The sequence below is a fragment of the Lissotriton helveticus genome, chromosome 11, assembly GCF_964261635.1.
Source record: "Lissotriton helveticus chromosome 11, aLisHel1.1, whole genome shotgun sequence".
Classification (NCBI taxonomy): domain Eukaryota; kingdom Metazoa; phylum Chordata; class Amphibia; order Caudata; family Salamandridae; genus Lissotriton; species Lissotriton helveticus.
The window spans coordinates 312,138,494-312,166,464 of NC_136072.1; the positions used below are offsets into that span (position 1 = coordinate 312,138,494).

The following is a 27,971-nucleotide window of genomic DNA, read 5'->3' on the forward strand; positions in this document are numbered from 1 at the left end:
GACATCATCATCAGGACAAGAATTATCAACATTATTGTTTTGTACAACAGTTATTAACACAAAGCCTATTATCGCATTAATGTTGGTTTCCTCGAAGGGTCAGGAATACTGATGAGTAAACGCTGATAGATGTGCTTTCTTTCACATCAAGTCCAGGGCTTCCATCAGGTTTCTATGGATTTGCCAGGAAAGGAGCGTGATGGCTCAATTTGTGATGGCCGGAGCGCTATGGCGAATACGGCAGTCCGATGGGATCGATCTGGACTGCCGTATTCGCCATAGCGCTCCGGCCATCACAAATTGGATCGGATAACATTGCCTGGTTTGACTCGAAAAATCTTTTAAGTGTGAAGTTTTGAAACTTTAAAATATTCCTATAAAATCAGCCGAATACCGAATTCCAAAGTACTCACCTGTGATCAGGAGAGAAGCCGATACTGTACCTTGTAGCCCAGTACTGAACCGCAAAAGTAATCCTAACCGGATTTACTAGTAACCTGAATTTTCTCCTTAGGAATCCATTGTCTGCTTTTCTATGAAATTTCTTCTGTCTACTTTTCAAAACTTGAAATATTCCTTAAAAATCGTACCAACTACTGAAACGTAATTACTTACCTGTCTTAAGTAGAGATCTCAGTGCTGGACCTAGGAGCCCAGTACTGGATTACAAAAGTAACGAGAGCATACTTTACCTGTAACCTGAATTTTCTCCCATTGGATAACATTGCCAGATTTTCACTGAAAAGTTTCTAAGTGTGAACTTTTAAAATACCTTTTTATTCCTTAAAAGTAATTGCAATAACCAATATGTTTTTCCTAACCTGTTTACAGCTTGGACCCCGAGGACTGAATCTAGAATCCAGTCCTGGAATTACAAAAGTAATCTACAAAGTATTCAACTGTATTTGTGTAGAAAAACCCATTGAGCTCAATGCTAAATTGTGTTTAGAACTGTGTTGCCTATTGCAACCCCTGTACCTATTGGGTTTACAAAGCCATTACCTTTCTGCAAAGCAATTACCTGAGATCACTCATTACTGCGAAAATTATATTTTTATACCTGCTGGTTCTAAAAATAAAACAGCTATATCTTTTGGATATAAAAACAATTGGCCTGGAGTTCAGTCCTTGAGTGTGTGAAACCTTTTGCTGACTGAGTGTGTACAACAAATGCTTTACACTGTCCTCTAGTACTGCCTTACTGCTCTACCAAGCTACCACTTTTGAGAGGAAGGTCAGCCCTGACTTTAACCTCTGTTATACCTCTGGGGTTTGTGGTCTCTATACACACACTGTACCTTACTTTGGTCCATTATATATAAAGCCACTTTCTCACAACTGGAATCTTCGGCACCGAAGCAAACTTCATCCAAGACTTTGGATCCGAAGAAACAGCCTAAATCTTCGGAGTCGAAAACACCACCTAAGCAGAAGGACATAAAAACTCCTCTTAAAGCTAAGGAAGATAGGACAAAACACCACTCGAAGCCTAATTCCTCGGCGCCGAAAAAAGACAATGATCCAAAGAACTTTTCCATCAAGATCCACCAGATCCTAAGCAAAAAGACACTCCATATTGACCCCATTACTGGACAAGTCACCTCTATACCACCTAAAAAGAGGGAATTGGACACCTCAGAATCACCGGGGATACCCTCAAAGAAAAAAAGACTCGGCCACCTCACCTATGAGGCCTTTTTCTCCACCTCTACAGCTTCCAACCATTATACTTTCTCCAGCACAATCTCCAACACCTCCTCTATCACTTACAACACAAGATGACGAGGATTTAGGGGGTAGGAATGAAGACATAGACCCACCACATCAGGATACAGCTACTGATGATGACACTCACAGTATTCCACCTCATGAATCTTCGGAAGATTATAATGTCCCAGATGTACCTGAGCCAGATGTATTCCCCTCCAGACCATCCTCTCCAGATGACAACGTAGGGTTTGCGCAACTAATAAATAGAGCTGCACAATATCATGGGTTTCAACTCCATTCAGACCCCTAGATGAGGATTTTTTATTAGAGACATTCTTGCAGCCTCAAAAAACAACAAACACTCTCCCTATTCTCAAAGGGATGATTAAACATGCCCCTTAGGTTTTTAAGACCCTGTCTGAGCTAGGGTGCTCAATCCTAGAATTGAGAAAAAAATACAAACCAGCTCCAAGCGATCCAGCTTACATTAAAGGTCAACTTCCTCTGAACTCATTAGTAGTGGCAAATGATCGTAAGCAGGCAAATTCCCAAACCACAGGTGATGCACCTCCGCCAGACAAAGAATCTAACCTACTGGACGCATCTGGTAAAAGAGTTGCGTCCCAGGCGGCAAACTTCTGGCGTATCGCCAACTCATAAGCCTTACTAGCGAGATATGACCTGGCTCACTACGATGAGCTTGAAAAGTCCATGCAGCATCTTCCAGACCAATATAAGACCAAGGCAAACGATCTTATGCAAGAGGGAAAGTTTATTACAAATACCTCTATTAAATGTGCCCTGGATGCAGCAGATACAGCATCTCGCACCATTAATACAAGCGTGTTACTACGTAGACATGCATGGTTACGCATATGTTGTTTTAAACAAGAGTTACAATCTACCATCCTCAATCAACCCTTGGATCAAGAACACTTGTTTGGTCCTACTGTGGACACATCTTTAGAAAAGATGAAAAAGGACACAGCCAGCCAAATCTATGGGGGCTCTACAAGCAACAACTAGTAGAGGTTCCTTTCGTCCTTCCTCTTATAGGAGTGCCTCCAAACCAACTGGCACAGAAAACACCTCTTCCACATACAAAAGCCCCGCTCAAACTTCCCCTAGCAGAGCATATTTTAGAGGACGTGGTTCTAACACCCGCAACTCCCCCACCACAAAACGGCGACTTCCCTCCACTCCCCCAGACCACTCCACTCCGGTCAGGGGAAGACTATCACAGTTCCTACCTGTCTGGAATTCCATGACCACAGACAGGTGGATAAGACACATTATCCAGTATGGTTACTGCCTGGAACTTACTTCTAAACATTATTTGTTATCTCCTGCATTTACAAAGATGTAATCTAGCATATACATCTATACGATTACATCTTGCTGCTATAGCAGCCTACTTACAAAACAGACAACTAATTGTTTATGGTGCCTCCCATCAAAGCTTTCATGGAAGGCTTTAAAAGGATAATTCCTCCCAGAGTTCCACCCTCTCCAGTATGGATCCTAACAATGTCCTAACAAGGCTCATGGGTCCCTCATTTCAACCTTTGCATAAATGTGAGTTACAGTTCCTCTAATGGAAGGTAGCTTTCCTTGTGGCCACCACATCTCTCAGATGAGTAAGTGAACTCAAGGCATTAACCATTAACGACGCCAAAAACCTCCTGTGATTTCAAGCAAATCACTTAATCTCCCCGTGCCTAAAATGAATGTGTGTCCGTCCTCATGTAACGTAACTGGTGCTATGTAAAGCGCTCTGATACCTGATTCGGTTCGGGTCTAGTTCGCGCTATATAAAACTCTAAAAAAACAACAACAAAAACATACAGGAACCATTTTTGCAAATTCATCACAACAAAGTGGTTCTTAGGACAAACCCAACATTCTTACCTAAAGTAATTTCCACCTTTCACCTTAACAAATCTGTTGAGCTCCCAGTATTCTTTCCTCAACCTGACTCAGTGGCTGAACAGGCTCTTCACACTCTTGACGTCAAAAGAGCTATTCTTTACTACTTTGAAAGGACAACAAGTTTCAGGAAAACTAAACATCTTTTTGTAGCTTTCTCACCACCACATAAGGGCAATCTTATATCAAAAGCTGGGATTGCCAGGTGGATCGTTAAATGCATTCAAATATGCTACCAAAAAGCAAAGCGTACATTATCCATTCCCCCTAGAGCGCATTCCACATGCAAAATAGGGGCATCCATGGCATTCTTAGGAAACATACCCATGGATGACTTTTTTAAAGCCGCAACATGGTCTACACCACACACTTTCACAAAACACTGTTGTGTAGATGTGCTGGCAAAACAACAAGCTATTGTGGGCCAGGCTGTACTAAGAACACTTTTTTCAAGCTGCTGCAACATATACATTTAGCTACCACTAACGGGCTAACTGCTGCATAGTCTATGCAAAAGTATGCGATCTACAGCTCATCTGTCTCTAACGGAAAATGCTACTTACCAGTGTGCATCTGTTCTTGGCATGTAGAGCTGTAGATCTGCATACGCCCACCCGCCTCCCCGGACACCTGTATGTGTTGCTGTACTATCTTACTTAGATACATTACATATGGACGTCACTTCTATTTCTAACTAACTCCATCATCACCCTTTATGGCGAAAACAATCTGGAGATGGAGTCGATGCCCATGCGCACTACTAACCAAAGGAGGAGTCACCTATCTCGTGACTACAAAGACTTCTACAATAACAAAGTGCAAATATCCGAGCCCAACACCAGATGGCGATCTATGCAAAAGTATGCGGATCTACAGCTCTACATGCCAAGAACAGATGCATACTGGTAAGTATCATTTTTCTTTCTAGCAAACAGTTGATAGTTTTAGCTGCAGAGTTATGGATGAGGATGTTAATTAATATGTGCCAGACGTGGGTGTATGCATGATCCTGCTTGGCCACAAGCTTTTACAGCATTTGCAAAGTTTTCTGTTACATTAAAGGTGAGTATTTTTGTTTGTTTTGTTTCGTGTTTCCATTTATTTGGGTACCTACTTTAGTTTTCTTATCCAAGTATAGTTCCAGTTATATGGCTTTTGTTTATAGTGTTTTGCTATGGAGTCACATAGCTCTTGAGAAGGTGTCACTTTGGAATTTATTTACTCTGCCATTCAGAAACTATTTTGCGTAGTTCTTTATTTTGGTTTTTGGCTTTTGAGATGTAGATGTTGTAGTGACATTTTTGCCTTTTTTTATCAGCTTTGTAGATTCTGAAAAGCTCTTCGAGTGTGTCATTGTTGTGGAACTTATTCCAGATTCTTTCTTGTGTCCTTTTTAGTTAATTTTAGTGGTGACCGTCCTGCCACTTACAGGGTTGGTCTCGTGGCATGTTCCTCCCTCAAACCTTCCCATGCCGATATACAGCTGTAATTATTTATATTCATCTCTTCTCCCAAGCTTGTCCCATATCCTGTTCATCCTGTGTTCCCTCTGCCTTGCTTTTTCCGTCTGTAGATTTGTTGCAGTCCTAGCTTCTATTTGATCCTCTCTCATTCTAAGCCCACTGTTGGTAAACAAATGAAAACATTTAGTATACAATGTGTTCCTCTGCTTTTTCTGATTCAGAGTAGAAGAGCTTGTAGTGAGGGTAGATGTGTGGGGTTTGGTAACTTAATATATTTTCATTTACAGCTAAGGTGGTCCCACAGCAGATAACCCATACGTCTCCCCGTATCCAGTCAGACTATGCAGCTGATCGGAGCACGTTGATCCCCATATCAGGACATCGTGCCTCTCCCAACCCGGTGGCTATGGAGAGTAGAAGTGAGAACCGGTAAGAGGGCTATGGATGCGGTTTCTTTCAGAGTGTTGGTAACATAATGCAATGAGACTCACTGGATACATTGTCAAGCAAGCACACAAGTACTTTTGTAAATTGTATTGATTATGAATACATACTGAATTGCTGCCCCAGGAAACTGCATACAGAGTTGAGATTCCACTTAAAAGTAATACTTAGCCTAGAGATCTCTCTCCAGTTTTAGGTTCTGTGTACATCCTCAGCTCCGATACTGTTATGCTAGTAACTTTCCTAGTTCGGAAGTGCGTTGAATAAGTAAGTTTTATCAGTTATCTTCTCAAATGCTCAAGGTACATTTATTCAGATATATTGACATTAGAAATCATTGGATGAGCTCTTGATATGTGAAGGAATCAGTCTGACATCATTTGTGATGGCCTGTTCTTACCTTACCTTTTTTTTAAAATTTTTTACAGTCAGTCTGTGCCTGTCCAGTTCCAGTACTTTTTGCCCACCTATCCACCATCTGCATACCCGCTGTCTGCCCACACCTACACACCAATCACCAGTTCTGTGTCCACCATTCGACAATACCCTGGTGAGTGACAACATGGCTCGGAGTAAAGATATATATTATTAGTTAGAGCAATGTAGGTACAGATAGCAAACATTTCCTTATTTCTTACCTGTTAAAAATTATAATTTTAAGTGTATACCAACTCTTTTACTACAAGAAGAACATCATCATCTAAGAAATGTGGGAGTTTGTGGGTGACTGTTTGGGTGGAAATTTCTGGGTTTAGGTGCTACAATTGTCAGGGCCCAATTGTGTTGTGGCACATTCCTCTCGAAAGGCTTCACCCAAGAGCCAATGTAAGGGTAAGTATAGAGGAAAATGGAGGATTGTGCCCTCACGATTTGTCAACAGTAGTCCAAAAGGAAAAGTCAAATGTTCTTTGAAAGTTTTACGTGCGTGATTTTTATTATATGTTATATTTGTGAAAAGAGAGGACAGCCGACACGTGTTTCACCCCTATAGCCTATAGGCCGTGGGCTTTTTCAAGGCAAATATCAGTTGTTGGGGTAAGTAGAATTCATGATTCTCTAGAATATCGGTATGTAGTTTCTACGGTCCTGGAACAAGAACTAAGAAATGTGGGAGTTTGTTTGCCCAAGGTTTCGTTTGGTGAATTGTTTCTCCAAGTGCTAACAATATGAATTGAAGGCCCCACCCTTGATGATTTTTAAAATGTTTCCTTTTCCCAGTTTCTGCTCAGGCACAGAATTCAGCCATCAATGCTCAGACTGGTGTTGGGGTGGCATCCACAGTCCACCTCAATCAGATGCAGTTGATGACAGTTGATACTTCTCATGCCCGGCATATCCAGGGAATCCAGCAGGCACCAATAAGCACACAGGGACTTCAGTCGGGACCAATTGGCACTCAGGGGATTCAGCCATCACAACTTAGTACCCAAGGAATCCAGCAGGCACCAATCGGGACACAAGGCCTCCACTCAGCTGCAGCGATGGGAACTCAAGGACTGCAGACGGCACAAATAGCATCCCAGCAATCACAAACAGAAGCAAAATCCTCAGGTTATTATTAAAGTCATCCCTCTGTCAAATTAAGTAGCTCATCAAAAAGTGACGGTGCTGCAGTTTTTCAGTGAGTGGCAGTTGTTCGGTTCCTGTGAGTGGGAGAGCGTTAATTTAATGTCGCACTGCTCGGTTCAGCATTGGTTTGAATCCGGCATCTTTATCGGGGCGCTGCACTGGAATATCAGAGGTGCTGCTATTCACCTTCATGTGAAGGCTTAGAACTGTGCTTGATCCCCTGTTCTTAAATCGAGGTTACTGTTGTATGGGATCGGGTAGCTTGCCAGTGGTGTCTGGAGCCTTATTAGTGAATGCAGAAGGCTGAGTTTAAGGAGCATTGATAGACTTGTGGGTAACATACAAGCACTGGAATCGGGAATGAGCCACTTTGTCAAAGCAATTTAGATGGGTGCCGACCTGGGGAAGCAAGTCAAGAATGACATTTTTCAGAAGTGTGTAAGGGCGTATATGTGGCATGAGGGAGTAAATAATCATTGAAAGAGTACCATATGTGTTTCTTTGTTGAGTCAAAAGAGGTTCCGTGTCAAATTTGCTTATGGAGTGGGTTGGTGGCAGGGGGGCTCCAATACTAAAGTAGAATTAACATGTTCTGTACTGGCAAAGCTATGATCAAGAGACTCTAAGTTGGACTTGGAGTGGGGGGGGGGGTCAAGAAGGACGTGCCATGGCAAATAAGTGCATGGGAGAGTCTAGTACTGAAAAAGCAGAACATGTGGGGGGTTCTGTAAGTAATGCATGCAGTACCATGCTTTTATGGTATAGGGTGTCCTGTTTGCTTTGTTTGTCCTCTAATTGCACTTAAATTTCCTCTTCAGCCGTAGTTCTGGCCGAGGGAGCTGCCATTGTTGCCAATCCTATGAGCAACAGTGCATTCTCTACCACAGCACCCGCCATGGTACCATCCCACAACCAGACTGCTAGCAACAACGCCCCTGCCCAAGGATCCTCACCACGCCCCAGTATACTGCGCAAAAAACCTACAACTGATGGGTAAGTACTGACCTAGCTAGTCCATTATAATCCGTTCGAGGCATATGGGCTGCAGATGGTACATTTATGAATAGATCGCCATCTGGTGTTGGGCTCGGATGATTGCACTTGTTTTTCTTCTGGAGAAGTCTTTGTCGTCATCGATGACTCTTCCTCTAGGTGTTAGTGCGCATGGGCATCGGCTCCATCCTTAGATTGTTTTTTTCCTCCATCGGGTTCGGATGAGGATCGAAGCGCTCCGGATCGACTTTGATAAAGAAAGTTATATTCGGCGCGTAACCCTTTCCAATTCGACGGTATTGGTTATCAAACGCGACTACACTTCCATCTCGACGCGTTTCGAAGAACGACGACTACGAGAAGACCAGCTCGACGTAGTCCAGCCCGGAGTCCATGGAAAGGACTCCATTCAAAAAATGTCCAGCGTGTGGTGCTAAGTTCCCACACAAGGACCTACACGAGGTGTGCAACCTCTGCTTGTCCCCTGAACACGAATCCAGGGACTGTGAGGCCTGTGCAGCATTTTCCTCAAAATCGACGATTAGAAACCGTCGAGCCCGAAGACACGAGGTATCGAGAATGCAGTCACAAGCAATCCCGGAGCTGTTCGAGGACCAGCACCCAGAAGAGGAAGAAGAAGAGGGCGACGAGGCGGGGTCAGAAGTGGACGAGTCCGACATCGAGGAAATCGACGTCCAACAAACCGTGAGTGACGACGTCCCTTTACCAAAGAACAGACCCCGCACAGTGTCGACCCCGCCCTCGAGCCCGGTCAGACAACCGAAAAAAGTTTCCGACGCCCCGCCTTCGGGCCCGGCAACGAAACCGAAACACTCGGTCTCCCATCATGGTGGTTCCGATAAACGACCCACCCCGACATCGACACCGAAGCTCCATCTCAAGGAAAGCTCGAAGTCGAAACAGTCCATGTCGACACAAACACGCTTCGACGTCGAAAACAACATCGACACCGAAGACACCCTCGACACCGAAGACATCGGATCCGAATAAAATCTCGGTGCCGAAAATACAAATGGACAGTCAAAAGAAAAAACACCTTTCGGACCCGAAAACTGCGGTACCGACACAGGAATATAAAACCGATCCTAAACAAAAGACTCTGTTTATTGATCCACAAACTGGCAAGGTAGTCACAGAACTACCCAAAAATAGGAAAAATGAACAATCGGACGACAAAACTCCTCCGAGGAAGAGAACAATGGGGACAAATACAACTCCTCCCCCTTCTCCACATCCTAGAGACACACCCTCTTCTCCTATTCCTCACAATAGGCCAGCTATTCCTCCCACACGACCATCTACACCTACAACAGATGTAGAAAGTGACACAGGGGAGGGAGAACATCCTGGGGATGATGAAGACACAATCCCAGAGGACGCAGACCCATGGGAACAGTACAATGTAGGGTCAGATAACGATAACGACCCTGAATTGTATCTGTCAAAACCTTCACCTCCTGATGATAATACTGGGTTTGCGCAACTCATTAATAGAGCAGCAAAATACCACAAGGTAGAACTACATGCAGAACCTCAAATAAAGGATTTCCTATTAGAAACACTACCTGCTGCACAAAGAACATCAGGAACACTACCAATGCTTAAGGGCCTTCTCAATCATACATCAGAGATATTCAAAGACCCGGTGAGGGCTAGGGTACTGAACCCAAGAATTGATAAGAAATATAGGGCAGCTCCAAAAGACCCAATATTCATCAAGGGACAAATTCCTCTAGACTCACTAGTGGTCACAAACGCTCGTAAGAGAGCAAACTCTTTATCTACAGGAGAAGCTCCACCTCCTGACAAAGAGTCTAAGCTAATAGATGCCTCTGGCAAGAGAGTTGCATCTCAAGCGGCAAACAGCTGGCACATAGCTAATACACAAGCACTACTTGCAAGGTATGACAGAGCGCATTATGATGAGTTAGAGAAACTCATCACACATCTCCCTAAAGAACATCAAAAGAGGGCAGATCAACTCATACAGGAAGGGAAGTTAATTACTAACACTTCAATCAAGTGCGCCCTAGACGCGGCAGACACTGCAGCAAGATCCATAAACACAAGCATCATGTTAAGGAGACATGCATGGCTCAGGGTTTCAGGGTTCAAACAAGAGGTGCAAACTTCATTACTGAACCAACCTTTTCGGCACAGGGACAGATGAGGCCTTAGAAAAGATGAAAAAGGATACAGAAACGGCTAAATCAATGGGAGCATTGCAACAGCCGACCCAAATAGGTTCCTTTCGTAGGTCCACCTATAGAGGAGGATCCAAAAATACAGGTACAAGCCAGCAACAAACCTCTTTTACACCGACATCACCCAGAGGTAATTCTAGTGGTAGTTACAGAGGTAACAACAGCAAGGGTAGAGGACGCGGAAACAACAACAACCGCAACTCTCCAACCCCAAAGCAGTGACTTCATACAGCTCCCCCCAGACCATATAACACCGGTCGGGGTACGCCTATCACAGTTCCTACCTGTCTGGGAAAACATCACATCAGACAGGTGGGTGAGACAAATTATCCAACATGGTTATTGCCTAGAACTCACATCTACCCCACCAAACATCCCCCCCAAACAGCGTCCAATGAAACAAGATCACTTAACACTGTTAAAACAAGAAGTACTATCTCTGCTACAAAAGCATGCCATAGAGAAGGTTCCAAAGCAACAACAAGGAACAGGAGTATACTCCCTATACTTCCTAATTCCCAAAAAGGATGGGTCTCTAAGGCCAATACTAGACCTAAGACCTCTCAACGCATACATAAATTCGGAACATTTCCACATGGTCACGCTCCAACAAGTACTTCCTTTACTGAAAAAAGGGGACTTTCTTTCTACACTGGATCTAAAAGACGCTTACTTTCATATCCCGATTCACAAAGCCCACAGGAAATATCTAAGGTTTGTGGTAGAAGGACAACATTATCAGTTCAAAGTCCTTCCGTTTGGTGTCACGACGGCGCCAAGGGTGTTCACAAAATGCCTAGCGGTGGTTGCAGCCCACCTAAGAAGACAACAAATACATGTCTTCCCATACTTGGACGACTGGCTAATAAAGGCCAAGTCACAAGAAGAATGTCTTCAGAACACACAGAAGACAATTCACATGCTGCACCAACTAGGGTTCACTGTGAACTACACAAAGTCACACCTGCAACCAAGCAAGGTTCAACAATATTTAGGGGCTACTATAGACACAGAAAAAGCCAAAGTATACCCCAATCCAGTCAGGATCCAGACAATGCTTACAATCATTCAAAAATTTCAGCCACAACACTCATTAACAACAAGAGTGTTCATGCAGCTATTAGGGATGATGTCATCCTGCATACTGCTAATACCATATGCCAAACTACAAATGCGTCCGCTACAAGAATGTTTAGCTACACAGTGGAATCAGGCTCAAGGACAGATTACAGATCTGGTGTTGGTAGACGACCGCACACACCGCTCTCTGAAGTGGTGGAACACAACAAACATTGCCAAGGGGCGGTCGTTCCTAGAACCAATTCCACAGGTGACAATAACAGCGGACGCATCGCTCACAGGATGGGGAGCGCATATGGAGAAATATACAGTACAAGGAAGATGGAGTGTGCAGGAAAGAAGGCTGCACATCAATCATCTAGAACTACTAGCAGTGTTTCTAGCATTGAAAGCCTTTCAAATGCATGTTACCAACAAAGCAGTCCTGATCAGAACAGACAACATGACAGCAATGTATTATATTCAAAAACAGGGGGGGACGCACTCTCTCCAACTATCCAGACTAGCGCAGGAAATTTGGAGATGGGCCATTCCTCAAAACATCTATCTGTTATCAGAACACCTACCAGGAGTTCAAAACCAGATGGCAGACATCTTAAGCAGACAGTCGGAACAAATACACGAAAGGGAACTGCACCAACAAATACTGCAACCATTCTTCCAAAGATGGGGGCAACCAGAGATAGACCTCTTTGCCACTCATCAGAACGCAAAATGCCAAAGCTTCACGTCCAGGTACCCACACCACCTGTCGCAGGGCAATGCGTTATGGATAAATTGGTCCAACAAATTTGCATACGCTTTTCCCCCTCTCCCACTAATCCCATTAGTGGTCAGAAAGCTGCAACAACACTCAATGACCATGATGACCATGGGCACGACAACCGTGGTTCACCACGCTCTTGCAACTCTCACAAGTGCCACACCAAAAGCTAAGAATTCTACCCATGCACCTTACACAGAACCATGGAGAAATAATGCACCCAGATCCCAGATGGAGAAGTGTGGCTCACTGGTTAGAGCAGGCAGACCCTGAAGCAGAGGTCAGACCTGGGACCAGGGTTCAATTCCCGACGCGGCAGGGTCTCGAGCTCAAATGTCCACGGACTCGATAATTCTCGCTTCGGTGCCTGACCTAATCATGGGTTCACACTCTGCAACTCTGGGCATTAAGCTTGCTTAATCTCCACAACGGCCCCCCGCGGCGGGATGCCTGGCTTTCACCTTGGGGATGCCCTGTAGGGGCTATCTCACAGGGAAAAAGCCAGGACGGGTTCCCAAGGCAAAGCGCTTAGAGACCCCTGGGTTATAAGCTCTATATAAATCCAAACATACATACATACATACATACAACTGAACCTAGCGATCTGGCTCCTGAAATCCTAGAATTTGGGTACTTAGATCTACCCCCAAATTGCATGGAGATAATTAAGCAAGCGCGACGTCCCACCACCAGAGCATGCTACGCAGCTAAGTGGAAGAGGTTTGCTATATACTGTACCACTAATAATATCAACCCTCTGGACGTATCAACAAAGGAGATTATTTGCTACTTACTACACTTACAGCAATGTAATCTCGCGTACACATCTATCAGAGTACATCTAGCAGCTATAGCAGCGTACCTACAAAACGGGCAGCACATATCCCTGTTTAGAGTGCCAGCGATAAAAGCCTTCATGGAAGGCCTTAAGAGAGTCATTCCACCAAGATTACCACCTTCCCCGGTCTGGAACCTCAACGTAGTACTCACCAGACTAATGGGACCACCTTTCGAACCTATGCATAGGTGTGAAATACAATTCCTTACATGGAAGGTGGCCTTTCTTATAGCCATTACCTCACTCAGGAGAGTAAGTGAATTACAGGCATTGACAATACAAGAACCATTCCTACAATTACATCAGAATAAAGTGGTTCTTAGAACAAACCCAAAGTTCTTGCCTAAAGTAATTTCAGCATTTCACATCAATCAACCGGTGGAACTACCAGTTTTTTTCCCAAAGCCACAGACGGTAGCAGAAAGGGCCCTACATACACTAGATATTAAAAGGGCCATTTTGTACTAAATAGAAAGGACACAAAATTTCAGGAAAACTAAACAACTATTTGTATCATTTTCCCCAACACATAAGGGCAATCCTATCTCTAAAGCAGGCATCGCTAGATGGATTGTAAGATGTATACAAATATGTTACATAAAAGCAAAGAGAACATTAGCTGTTCCTCCTAGAGCTCATTCTACACGTAAGCTAGGAGCATCTATGGCATTCTTAGGAAACATTCCCCTAGATGACATATGTAGAGCAGCAACTTGGTCTACACCACATACCTTTACAAAGCACTACTGTGTTGATGTGCAGGCTACACAACAAGCCAGAGTGGGCCAAGCTGTATTAAAAACTCTATTTCAAACAGTTGCGACAGACACGGGTGACCACCGCTAGGGAGGTAACTACTGTATAATCTATTCATAAATGTACCATCTGCTGCCCATATGCCTCGAACGGAATATGCTACTTACCAGTATGCATCTGTTCTTGGCATAGAGGGCTGCAGAGTGGTACATGCCCTCCCTGCCTCCCCGGAAACCAGTGTCTGTCCCAACATTGTCTTATTTAGATACACTTACATGGGCATATCTTTATGTATTATACTACACTACTCCATCTAACCCTACTATGGCAAAACAATCTAAGGATGGAGCCGATGCCCATGCGCACTAACACCTAGAGGAGGAGTCATCGATGACGACAAAGACTTCTCCAGAAGAAAAACAAGTGCAATCATCCGAGCCCAACACCAGATGTCGATCTATTCATAAATGTACCACTCTGCAGCCCTCTATGCCAATAACAGATGCATACTGGTAAGTAGCATATTCCTTTTTTGGCATAAGCGCCTCTTTTTTTTTTTTTTTAAAGACCTTTTGTGGGCCTACCAAAAACTTAGTGTGCTGCTTTTCTCCTCCTCCATGGCTTTAAGTGGACCGGGTTTCACCGGTGGTGAGCACATGCAGTTTTCTTTAAAGAGGACCTCAAAACTGGTCCTATCTGGCTCTGTTTTGTGCCCTGGCACAGGCGGTCCGTTTTTGTGCAGACTGCAGTGACAGCAGGCACATCGATGTGCACCTGCTCACACTGCTCACTTCCCACTAGTGGAGAATTTACGGCATGACGTCATGCCAGGTGAGCGTTGTAGTGGAAGGGAAATCCTTTAAAGAGTCATTTTCTCTCTGGATTTCCCTTCTGTTATTGAAACTCAGGAACAGCAACGTTGTTTAAAATCTGTTTTATGTTCTGTTTTATGTTCTGCTATACGATTTATACAGCGCATGGCTGCCCCCCCGGCTGGGTGTCCTAGCGCTAAAACATAGGACTAGCATTGCAGGATGGAAAGGATAGGCGGTGTGGGATTAGTTCGGGAAAAGCCAGGTTTTAATGACCTTTCTGTAGGCCAGATAGTTATGGATACTTCTGATGGACACAGGTAGGGAGTTCCAGAGTGTTGACGCCAATGCTTTAAAAGACCGACCCCCGGCGCTTGTTCTTTTGACTCGGAGATGCATGCAAAGTGCAGCTCCATTGAGCACAACGTGCGCCGCAGTGAATATGGCATATTTTTTAGCGGCGTCTGCCATCAAAGATCAATCAACAAAAAAAGTAAGAAAAATGAAATGGTTTCTGCATCAGTCTGTAGGTGTGATGCATGTGTACACGTCATAATGCATGTGAGCCTGTAGAAAAATGTGACCTTCAACTGCCAACACATAATTGCACCCCCCCCCCCCGAATGCTGCACACCTTCAGCGAAAACCATTTTTTTTTAACTGATGTTATACAGCATCTCTAAAAATCTTTACAATAGCCAACAGGTCTCAAAGCTAAGGGCTAGTGGCTTTGCCAAAGTTTGTTCTTGCTGTAATGGTCCTCTAACTATATTCCAGGTTTCGACCTAAATTGAGATAACCACTTCACGTTATTGAAGCGTTGACTTACCAAATTTCTTTACACAACCACAAAAACTTGCGGAAAAGGCACTACACATCTTTAATATCAAAAGGGTCAGAATGTATTACGTGGGAAGTTCTTGTGCAGTTAGGCAAACTTAATAGTTATTTGTTGCCTGTGCTCACCTAGTCACTGGTCAAATGGGCTTGGTTATGCTATGCTGAGGCCAAACATACTTTACACTGTGTTCCCAGAGTGCATTGCATGTGAAAGAAAAGGCCAAAGTGTTTCTTCTAGGCAACATTGCACAAGCAGCAACTTGTTGAGCTGCAGCGTGGTCAGGCTAACTGTTCTTAAAATTTAGTTCCACTTTTCACCAGGCTCTGCACGTAAGCCAGCAGATTAGGGAGTGGGGTAATGATTTACAGTTTATGCACAGCTTGTGGGTTTTAATTATTATAATAATTTTTTTGGGTGTCCTCATTTGGAATAAAAGCAAGGTGCTCAGGCTAGGAAACACAGCAGAGTTTGGGATGCTTCTCTTTCTGGTCCAGAACCTCATCCAGCATTTTGTAGGTGTTTCCTAGTGTCCCTGGTGCTCCTCACTTTTTATTTTATTTTATTGTAATCATTGGACGCTAGGTTCATAGTCCCTATAGTTATTTATATTAACCTGCACTGCCCGTTATACCAGGTCTCGAAAGGCTTCCACCTCTACACTCTTTTTTCAAAGTAACAACAGCTATCGAGCCAGCTGACTCGCTGAGCTAATATTGCCCATTCTTTAAACACTGGAGGGGCAGGTGACATCCATTTCATGAATATCTTCCTCCAGTCAAGTATAACTAATTAAAATAAAAGTGTTGACTGTTTCTTCAGTAGTTTTTTTCCAAAGGCCCATCACCTTCTAAAATGCCAATGATCACATGTGCATGGCTTACTTTAAATTCTCTTCCCATTTTGACCGATACAGCCTTACCCACTTCTTGACAAAAGGGTTGGATAACGGGACACCACCAGAATATGTGGACATCATCTGCCCTCTCCAAACTGCAATTAAGGCATAACTTCGACTCTCTACATCGTAGGCTTGCTAGCCTCTTCGGAATCCAGTACGCCCTGTATACAAACTATTTTTTTGTTGAGGGATGCAGATTTTACTGAAATCCAGAGAGTAGACTTAGATACTTTCCACAAAAGTAGAGTAGAAGTTGACCAAAGATGTCCCCATGTCCCTGAGCATCGTGAGGCCTGAGCCCCCATGTGGGTTCTGATAGACTGGCCTCGCAGTCCAACCCTGCAGTCTCTTTCTGACCGTTCCGATCCCCATTAACAAACATTTGACATCTGATGCTATATTGCACTCGTCTGCCCCAATACCACCTGAGGTAACCTGTTGCTGCTGCCTTAGACCTTGCCCCTTACTCATTTTAAGTGCACGAGATTGGTCTCGTAAGTTGCTTTAACCGCATGCGTGCAGGCGGAATTCCGCTCGTACGCGGAGATTTTTAAAAGCGCATATTACGTGACGAGCTGGGCTCGTCATCAGCGTGCGAGGAGGCTACGCCATGACGAGCCCAGCTCGTCATCAGCGTGGAAGGGGTTAAAGAACTTGTATGCCGTATTTGTTTTCCCTCCATGGGGTAACATTGCCGCATCTGAAAATTGCAACAAGTGTTGGGTTTTAAAAACTACAAGTATGTCCATCTCAAAAGAACTTAGCTGATAGTAATGATTTTGGTGCCAAATATTATATATAAAGATACATGTTATTTAAAAAAATTTATGTGGATCTCCTTTTTGAGTCGTGTACATCATTTATTGATGATGTGTGCATTTTAGGATGTCTAGCACTCCTCTCTGATGAGCCTTTAGCTGTACGACCACACTGCCCTCTAAAAGAGCTCCTGGGGATTTCTTGAGCATGCCCCTGTCCACTCATAAGGAAATACTTGGACTCTTTACAAGCTATATCACTTTTTGGTATACCATATACAGAGTTTGCCTATTGCAGAATAGCACACCATTATCTCAGTGTTCGAGGCATATGAGCTGCAGATTGTACACTTAGCATTAGATCGCCACCTGGTGTTGGGCTCGGATGATTGCATGTTGTTGTTGTCGTCTTGGAAGAAGTCTTTGTAGTCACGAGATAGGTGACTCCTCCCTTGGACGACAGTGCTCATGGGCATCGGCTCCATCCTTAGATTGTTTTTTTCCACCACTGGGTTCGAATGCAACTTTTCCGCTCTGGTTCGAAAATCTACTTTTCAAAGACTTCGACGCGCAAAACTTCCTGAAAACAAACCTTAACTTCAATAAACGTAGAATCGACCTCATCACTTCGATTCCGGTCGTTGACGCCGGCTGTTGGGCCTATCCACGTGGTGAGGCCTACACCTCATGGAAAGGACACCATTCAAAAAATGCCCCGGGTGTGGAGCTAAATTTTCACACAGCGACCATCACGAGATGTGTAACCTGTGTTTATCACCTGAACACGACGAGTCGAGCTGTACAGCTTGTGCGTCCTTTCGATCCAAGAAGACCATTCGAGATCAGAGGGCCCGTCGACGCAACATGCTGAGATGAGCTCCGGAACCGGTGGATATCTTCGAAGGTCCATGTGTCCCAGAGGAAGATTCTGATGATCTCCAGATGGTATCTGAGGCAGACTACTCCGATGACTCCATACCATCAGGTCAACGCGTGAGTACGACTGCCCCTTCCCCAACACCTAAGCCAAAGGCTAAGGTCAAAACTCCGCCTTCGGGGCCTAGTCGAGACATTGCTTCGAAAGCCCCGCCATCGAGCCCGGCTCTGACGAAAATATTAAAGCCTTCCGGTAGCTCCTTACCGAGCAAACGGACGTGCTGATACGACCAACTCCCTCAGCACCGAAACCGAAAGAAGTCCCGGTTCCAAAAAAGAACCAGAAACAGTTGACTCCTACAGACAATACGGCACCGAAACCAATGAAGCCTGCTTACACCCCAAAATCTTCGGTGCCGAAACCCACAAAACCTGTTTCCGATGCCTCCAAGCCCTCGAATCAGGCCTCGACTCCGAAAGCAATACCTTTGGTGCCGAAAACTACGCCACAGGACTATACAACAACTCCTAAGGCTGAAGACAAACAAAAACCAGGCCCGGAGCCGAAAAAACGGCGCCAAAAACAATTTCTCAAGAAGAAGAGCTTTTTAGACCTGATCCTTTGCAAAAGAGGATATACATAGACCCAGAGACAGGACATGTTTCCACCACACCACACAGGAAGAGGAAGTCAGATACAGCACCTACACCTCCAGTGCCTGTCAAGAAGAAGGACTCTGCCACATCTTCTATGCACTCTTCTTCACCTGTATCTCCTTCTCTCCCTTTAAACATTTCACCTTAAAATTCTCCTCTTCATTCTCCACAACATACACCTCCTCAGGATGATGATGATGATCAGTATAGCATGGCGGGGGGAGGGAAAGACCCAGATAACCCTTTTCCCTACCCAACAGGTTCACCAGACTGGGAGTATCCAAACCCACAGGATATACCAGATATTCCTGACCCACATATATATCCATCTAAACCTTCTCCTCCAGAAGACAATATTGGGTTTGGACACTTAATTAATAGGGCTGCCATCTATCACAATGTCAGCATGCATTCAGATGAGGCAGAAGAAGATTTTTTACTAGACACTTTTGAGCAATCCCAACAATCTGTGCAAATACTGCCAATGATTAAAGGAGTCATTAAACATGCACCAGAAGTGTTTAAAGATCCTGTACGGGCTAGAATCTTAAACCCAAGGATAGAGAAAAAGTACAGAGCAGCTCCTGGAGATCCTGCTTACATTAAAGGACAGCTACCCTTAGACTCCCTAGTAGTTTCAAACGCTAGGAAAAGAGCAAATTCACAAACCTCAGGCAAAGTACCACCTCCTGATAAAGAATCAAAGATCATAGATGCCTCAGGTAAAAGAATAGCTGCCCAAGCTAGTAATGCATGGCGCATTGCTAACACACAGGCCCTCCTCGCAAGATACGACAGGGCTCACTATGATCAGCTAGAAAAGCTCTTACAACATCTACCTGGTCAATATAAGGCACAAGCAGATGACCTCATACAAGAGGGTAAGCTTATATCTAATGCCTCCATTAAATGTGCACTAGATGTAGCAGACACTGCATCCAGGGCAATAAACACCAGTGTCCTCCTTAGGCGTCACGCGTGGCTACGCATTACAGGATTTAAGCAAGAGGTACAGACTACTATCTTAAATCAACCATTCAACCAACAATTGTTTGGTCCAGAAGTAGACACAGCTCTTGAAAAAATGAAAAAAGACACTGACACAGCCAAGTCTATGGAAGCTCTGCAGTCCACCCAAGCAAGAGGCTCCTTTCGTCGCTCCTTCTACAGAGGAGGCTCCAAACAAACTGGAGCAGACAATTAATCTTCCTTTAAAACAAATACACAAGCATCCTCCAATAAGAGATACTTTAGAGGGGGCTACAGAGGTAATAACAATAAGGGAAGAGGTTGAGGTAACAACAACAACAATCAATCCTCTTCCACCACTAAACAGTGACTTCCTTCAGCTCCCCAACAGCATACCACTCCTGTAGGGGGAAGATTAACACCGTTCCTACCTGTCTGGAATTCCATCACAACAGACAAGTGGGTAAGACAGATTATCCAGTATGGTTACTGCCTAGAGCTTACAGCTACCCCTCCAAATATACCACCCAGACAGCGTCCAATGTCCACAGAACATCTAACGCTGCTCCAACAAGAGGTTCTCTCATTGCTACAAAAAGATGCACTAGAGCTAGTTCCATTACAACATCAAGGAACAGGGGTCTACTCACTCTACTTCCTAATACCCAAAAAGGATGGGACACTAAGGCCAATTCTAGATTTAAGGCCTCTCAATCTGTATATACAATCAGATCATTTTCACATGGTCACTTTACAACAAGTGCTCCCATTATTGCAACATGGCGATTTCCTCACTACACTAGAACTCAAAGACGCCTACTTTCACATTCCCATCTCACAGGAATTATCTCAGGTTTGTGCTACAAGGACAACACTATCAATTCAAAGTCCTTTCATTCGGGATCACAACTGCACCACGAGTGTTCATGAAGTGCCTAGCAGTAGTAGTAGTAGCACATCTCAGAAGACAACATATCCACATCTTCCCATACTTGGACGATTGGCTCATAAAAGCCAAGTCATTCAATCAGTGTGTCCAGCACACATTTCAAACAATTCAAACACTGCACGACTTGGGGTTTACAATCAACTACACCAAGTCACATCTACAGCCCTCTCATGTACATCAATACCTAGGGGCTACCATAAACACCAATACAGCTCTAGCTTATCCCAGTCCAACCCGGATAAAGAGCATTTAAAGCCTTAGTTACAAGGTTTCAAAACCAACACTCTCTCCCAGCCAGAGTGTTCATGCAACTAATAGGCATGATGGCATCTTGCATTTTTATTGTACCATATGCAAGACTGCAAATGCGCCCATTGCTGGAATGTCTAGCACATCAGTGGAATCTGGCACAAGGACAACTGACAGACTTGCTGTTAGTGGACAGCCACACACATCGCTCTCTGCAGTGGTGGAACACCAAAATCTTGTCAAGAAGACGGCCGTTCCTCGAGCCTGTTCCACAAATAGTACTGACGACAGATGCATCCCTGACAGGATGGGGAGCACATCTGCTCCACCACACAACTCAGGGAAGATGAACCGCTCAACAAAAGGTGCTGCACATCTAGCACCTAGAGTTGCTAGCAATTTTCCAAGCAGTAAAGTCCTTCCATGTACACATACAGAGCAAGGCGGTCTTAATCCGGACGGACAACATGACAGCCATGTACTACATACAGAAACAAGGAGGCACACATTCCCTGGAACTGTCCCAACTCACACAAAACATTCGGAGATAGGCCATTCCACGAAACATATATCTGCTTGCAGGACACCTTCCAGGAGTTCACAATCAGATATCTGTTCTGTTAAGTCGACAGACACAACAGATTCATGAATGGGAACTACATCTGTAAGTTCTTCAACCATTCTTTCACAAGTGGGGTCGGTTCGGTTCAAAACTTTATTCGATCATTGAATAAACAATCGTAAAAGCACACAGGGTATTATGTACATGTCTAATAAAGTTATTAAAACATATAAAAATGGGGGGTTCGGTACAATTACTACAAAGGGAGGAATAACAATCGGTATAGCAGCAAGATATATGGGAAAGGATATAATCACAGTTAGGTTATAAATTCCATACTTTTCCTAGCGGACACTGATTTTCTGATAAAGGTTGCAGTATAAAAACAGACATCCGGAACATCGAGTGCAAATAGAAATCTCATAGCAGTATTAACAGTGGACACAGAATATTTCTTAAAAAGGGGTTTAAGATAAGCAACACGTAAATGCCAATACAAGGGGCAAATTAACAAAAAATGCACAGTGCTCTGTTTGGAGGTACCATCACTTGGACAAGTAGATGACGTGTGTTTTTTCATCAGGGGGAAGGCCACCAAGTTATGAACAATACCTAATCTCAATCTAGTAAGAACGTACTGATGAGATTGCTTGGTGACCACTTTTAAGTACTTTGAAAAGCCATAGCCTGCCAGATTGTAGGAGTTATAAAATAAATGTGTTATAAATTGGCTACTGGCTTCACTACGCAGTTTAGTTTTTACTCCCAAGTAAACATGTTTAAGCTCCTGTTTTGAAAAACTAATGGCACTTACAGGTTCCGAAAAAACATCCAGATCAAGCACGGCTCTATATGAAGTCAGAACATATTTAAGCCATGGGATCTGGCTATAGTTATCCAGGCGGAGGCAATCATTAATTATTTTCCTAGTGAAGCCTGTTTAATCCTTGGCCCAGATGGACCTCCAAGCCAATAGGGGCCTCAATCCTGTTAAATCAGTCAGATAATCCAACCCCACCTCTTTATGAACCAACTCATTAGAAGCCGAAGTTGGAAGACAAAGAAGCCTCTTTAAAAAGTCATTTTCGGCTATTTGCAGAACCCCTTGCTGGCAGTGTCCCCAGACACCCGAGCCATAGAGTGCCACTGAAGCACATCTATGTCGGTAGACATTTAGCTTATCATGTGTACGGCGACTGCCTAATTTAGAAGCAAATCTAAAAAACCCTGAGGCCCCCTTACCCATCTTAGCCTTAATATTAAGGATCTCTGGAGCCCAGGTACCACTGCTACCGAAAGTAATTCCTAGGTTGCAGAATTTATCCACCACTTCGATTCTTTGATCCCTAAACTGGAATGATCTCAGCCTTTTCACCTTTTTCCCACATGCCATAACAAAAGTTTTAGAGTTGTTAATTTTTAATTTCCTCCCCTTTATAAAATCATAAAAACTATTCATTAATCTCTGCAGACCTACTGGTGTTCTAGATAATAGAACAGTATCGTCTGCATAAAGCAGTACCGGAATTGCTTGGCCCTCAACTAGTGGTGCGTCCGCTTGAACCATCTTCAACTCGGAGTCCATAGCATTTATAAAAAGGGAGAAAAGCAGCGGGGCTAAGACGCAGCCTTGCCTAATTCCTGATTTGACCTTGATCTTCTTGGTACATTCCCCCGCTTGACCGAAACGGATCCGAGCTGACAGCTTTTTATATAGTCTCGCCGGAAAATAAATAATTGCAGCAGGGGCTCCCAACTCGATCAATGTGGACCACAATAGGGCATGATCCACCAGGTCGAATGCGCTGGTAAGATCTGCGAAGCAGAGGAATAGAGAGCCCTGTATGGCTCTAGTGTATTTGCCAATAATTAGATCTAAATTAATACACTGTTCAATAGTACCAAGGCCCTTGCGGAATCCAAATTGGGAATCCGCAAGGATACCATTAACCTCAGCCCACTCTTCCAGACGTAATAAAAGCACCCTGCTCATGATTTTTAATGATGAATCTAGAAGGGAGATAGGGCGGTAGTTCTTAGCCTCTCCTCTATCTCCCTTCTTAAAGATTGGTACAATTATCGACTCATCCCATGTGGATGGGGTGCTTTCCTTTACAGACTCATTAAAAACCTGGGTCAGGAGGGGGCTCCATAGCAGTAGGTCTGTTTTATACAGGTCAACCGGGACCCCATCTGGTCCTGGCGCCTTCCCTCCCTTACGGTTCCGGATAGCATTATCCACCTCTAGCAGTGTAATATTAAGGGGTAACTTTGGGCCAAGGCCAATAACTTCGGCACCGGGGCATATAGAGTCCTCTCCGCTCGGGTCAAAGATTCCGGTGAAGTATTGAACCCAACTATCCTCGCTAACCTGGGCCGATAATACCAGGAATTCCTCTTTTTGGAGGAATGGACTGTTAACGGTACTCCAAAAAAGCTTGCAGTCCTGCAGCTCTGCAGCTTTTGTCAAATTGTCCCACGCCTCCTCCCTTAACTCCTGCTTTCTATGGTTCAGATGATGTTTATAGGTTGCCCTAAGAAGTTTAACAGCTTCCCTATCCCTAGGGAGGTTAGAGAGTGCTTTCTTTAACTCATATAGCGACTTCGTGCATGCCCTGTCAAACCAGCCTACGGTAGCCCTCTTATTGTTAGCATTGGTAATGGTGAGAGTCCTTTTAATAATATCGTTAAGTTTCTCAAAATCTGCAACAGTACTTGATGCAACTGCATCACTATCTAAGCAACATTGCAGCTCTTGGAAACCAGCGACCACTATTTTATGCAGCAATTTTTCTGAGTTATCACCACACCATTTGATCCTAATACCATTCTGCCTACAGGGTATTATATCAGTAACAGTCCCTCGGTAGGCTGATGTCTTTGTCCCCCAGATAAATGTCACCATAGTGATGGCATTATGGTCACTAAGGCATAGATCAACGGTTTCTGGTGTGGCACAAAGAGGGCTAATTTTGACTGAAACCAACAGGTAATCAATAACCGAGGCAGAATTCCTCCCTACAAAAGTCGGTACAGTATTGCCCTCACTGTCAGCTGCAGGCTGGTGAATTAACAGGTCTAATTTGAGCATGAGTGTATTAAGGGAGTCGCCATATGGAGAGTGAACAAAATGAGCCTGATCCTCTCCATTTACCCCATCAAAACCACATACATTTGTAAATGAGAAGGGGCATGTACGAATGTTAAAATCCCCTCCCCATATAATGTCGAATGGGTTACGGATAGCCCTACCAATTTTCATGACAGCATTCTCCAGATCATTAACAACACAGAAGTTAGAGTAATCGAACACATTGTTATAATGATTAATTAACAAAATATCTCGACCCCCACGTTGCTCCAACCATAATACTTGTGAGTGGAATCCAATGGTGGTATGGGATTTTACTCGGACCGGAAAATTAACAGACAATAGAATCACCAGCCCACCTTTTGCCCGACCCCAGCGAGATTCTTGCGCTAGACAATTATAGGACACAAATCCATCAAAATGAATCTCGGCTGTAGACCACGTCTCTTGTAGGCAGAGTATGTCATAATTAATGATAAACTCCCTCCAACCAAGAGACTCTTCCTTTTGTCGCCAGCTGGCGATATTCCAACTCGCTAGTTTATATCCGTTTTCGCAAGGGACCTCATCCATAACCAGGGGATCTCTTAGGGGTACTGAGTATCCTGGCAAATGCACCATAGAATTATTAACAGTGGGGACCAATGGGTGGATTAAATCCGGTTGGGCTGGAACCGTTGGAGGATACTCCAAATGGTTAATAGTAGTAGGGTCCAGTGGATGAATTATAACCGGGGAAACCACAACCGCTGGCAAACACTACACGGGGTCATTTCCGAGGGGCTCAACACTTCCATCCGTTATTTCTTTACTCGTCTCAGGGGTTCCCTCTATTAGTGAGGGCTGGGCAGCAGAGGATAGTCGGTCTACTGCGCCCAGACAGCTGAACCGGTTATAATCACAGAAGGGAGCATTCAGAGGCAAAGGAATTGGTGTTACATCAAACCTTCAGTTTCTTCACCTCCGCTCAACCCTAGTCCAGTCATCCCTTCCTCTTTCATGGGTCATACAATTAGGCGGGAAGAAAAAGGACAACGGTAGGGTCTGGATAGTGGAGTCAAATGATCTGTTAAAGCCTGCACAAATATGAGAGACAGTTCTGGGGTCTCTACAGTCCCCATTTATAGTCTTAACTGTCTTACCCAACCAGGGCACCCTTCTTACCATGATGATTTCATTATGTAAATGAGCCGGCAGGGGTCTGTTCCAGTTTAGCCACCTGACTACCTTATTTTTTAGGGAGCTAAAATTTTCCTCTTCCCCTAATTCTAAAGCGGGTGCTCCCGCCAGGACCACCATAAAGCGATTTGCTTCAGGTGGAAGGTCTGGTAGGCGTGATCTAGTAGTTCTACTCTCGTTTACTGGTGCCGGTGGTCCTAATTGGCCATCATCAGTTTTCAAGTGGGGTCATCCAGACATAGACCTGTTTGCCACACACGAAAACGCAAAATGCCCAACCTTCGCTGCCAGGTTTCCACACCCGTTGTCCAAGGGCAATGCGATATGGATGAACTGGTCAGGCAGATTTGCGTACGCTTTTCCGCCAACCCCGCTAATACCACTAGTGGTACGAAAGCTCAGACAACAGTCTCTCAAACTGATCCTGGTAGCTCCCACATGGGCGCGCCAACCGTGGTTCACCACACTGCTGGAACTCTCTCTAGTTCCACACCAAAAATTGTCTCTGACACCATCCATGCTAACGCAGAACCATAGAGACATCGGGCATCCAGATCCAAGTCAACTGAATCTGGCGATCTGCCTCCTGAAGTCGTAGAGTTTGGTCACCTTAACCTGCCACCAGACTGTATGAATATTATTAAAGAAGCCAGAAGACCTACTACTAGAGCTTGCTATGCTGCTAAATGGAGAATATTTGCCATTTACTGCAATAATAATCAAAGTGTTCTTACCAAGCTCATGGGACCCCCTCTTGAGCCTTTACACAAATGTGAACTACAATTTCTCACATGGAAAACAGCTTTCCTTGTTGCTATAACCTGTCTTAGAAGAGTTAGTGAGATTCAAGCTTTCACTATACAAGAACCTTTCTTACAATTACACCGTAACAAAGTGGTTCTAAGAACTAATCCTAAATTCCTTCCTAAAGTAATGACTCCTTTTCATTTAAACCAATCTGTTGAGTTATCAGTGTTTTTTCAAAACCCAGACTCCGAAGCAGAAAGAGCTTTACATACACAAGATGTCAAAAGAGCTCTTCCCTATTATATAGATAGGACCAAGTCCTTTTGTAAGACAAAGCAACTGTTTGTAGCCTTCTCTCCACCACATAAAGGCAATCCCATTTTTAAATCAGGAATTGCAAGGTGGATTGTTAAATGTATACAAATATGCTATCACAAAGCAAAGCGCATATTAACAGTTCTTCCTAGAGCACATTCCACACGCAAACTAGGAGCCTCCATGGCTTTCTTAGGAGAACATTCCTTTAGAAGACATCTGCAAGGCAGCAACATGGTCTACAACACATACATTCACTAAACACTATTGTCTTGATGTGCAAGCAAAGCAGCAAGCTGCAGTAGGCCAAGCTGCCCTTAAAACTCTCTTTCAAACTACTGCAACAGATACAGGTGACCACCGCTAGGGGAGACACTGCTGCACAATTTATGCTAAGTGTACAATCTGCAGATCATATGCCTCAACGGAAAATGCTACTTACCAGTAGGCATCTGTTCTTGGCATGTAGAGCTGCAGAGATGTACACGCCTTCCCGCCTCCCCGGGACCTGTATCTGTTCCAGTTTTATCTTAATTAGATATACACACATGGACATCCTTTCTTCTTTCTACTAACTCCATCATTTCCCATCATGGCGAAAAACAATCTAAGGATGGAGCCGATGCCCATGCGCACTGTCGTCCAAGGGAGGAGTCACCTATCTCGTGACTACTAAGACTTCTTCCAAGACGACAACAACATGCAATCATCCGAGCCCAACACCAGGTGGCGATCTAATGCTAAAAGTACAACTCTGCAGCTCTACATGCCAAGAACAGATGCATACTGGTAAGTAGCATTTTCCTTTTTGCTGATTCACCTGGTATCCAGAGACCCTCATTCAGAGTTTGCAGGATAACCAAAAAAGAGCTCACATGATCTTTTACCACCAATAACTGGTGATATATTGCTTGGATGGGCTCTGGGTTATCGATATTTGGACCATAATATCCTAAAAATGTCTACCACACTCTATATATGTGAAAATTTGCTATTCACCGCCGACCTACTGGATCCGCAATAAATTCTCCATAGTTGCCAGAGTGGAACTCTTAGTCTAAATAGCTACTCCCTTTACGCAGCATGAGTGATTAGTACACGCAAAGTGGCTAACCCATCTTTGTTTCTTTAAATTACTTTTCCATTCTTTTTGCAATAGATGTCTCCTGTAGTATTATTACACCATTAAGTGACTGTCTTAAGTATTCTAAGATTTTCCTCCTCCTACTACACTCTTTAAAGCCATTTACATTCTGTTCGAACACTTTAAAGTGAAAATCTTATTGGTATCTATCATTGCA

General features: G+C 44.0%; 1 protein-coding gene across 1 annotated transcript in view; it reads left to right on the forward strand.

Annotated features, from left to right (window-relative positions):
* Nucleotides 1-27,971, forward strand: part of SAP130 (Sin3A associated protein 130) — a 696,083-nt gene that overhangs the window by 315,917 nt on the left and 352,195 nt on the right. The window contains exons 12-15 of the mRNA XM_078665599.1: nt 5,387-5,528; nt 5,972-6,093; nt 6,762-7,094; nt 7,931-8,105. Of these exons, the coding sequence (XP_078521725.1) occupies nt 5,387-5,528; nt 5,972-6,093; nt 6,762-7,094; nt 7,931-8,105 (772 nt within the window). The remainder of the gene's footprint in view (nt 1-5,386; nt 5,529-5,971; nt 6,094-6,761; nt 7,095-7,930; nt 8,106-27,971) is intronic.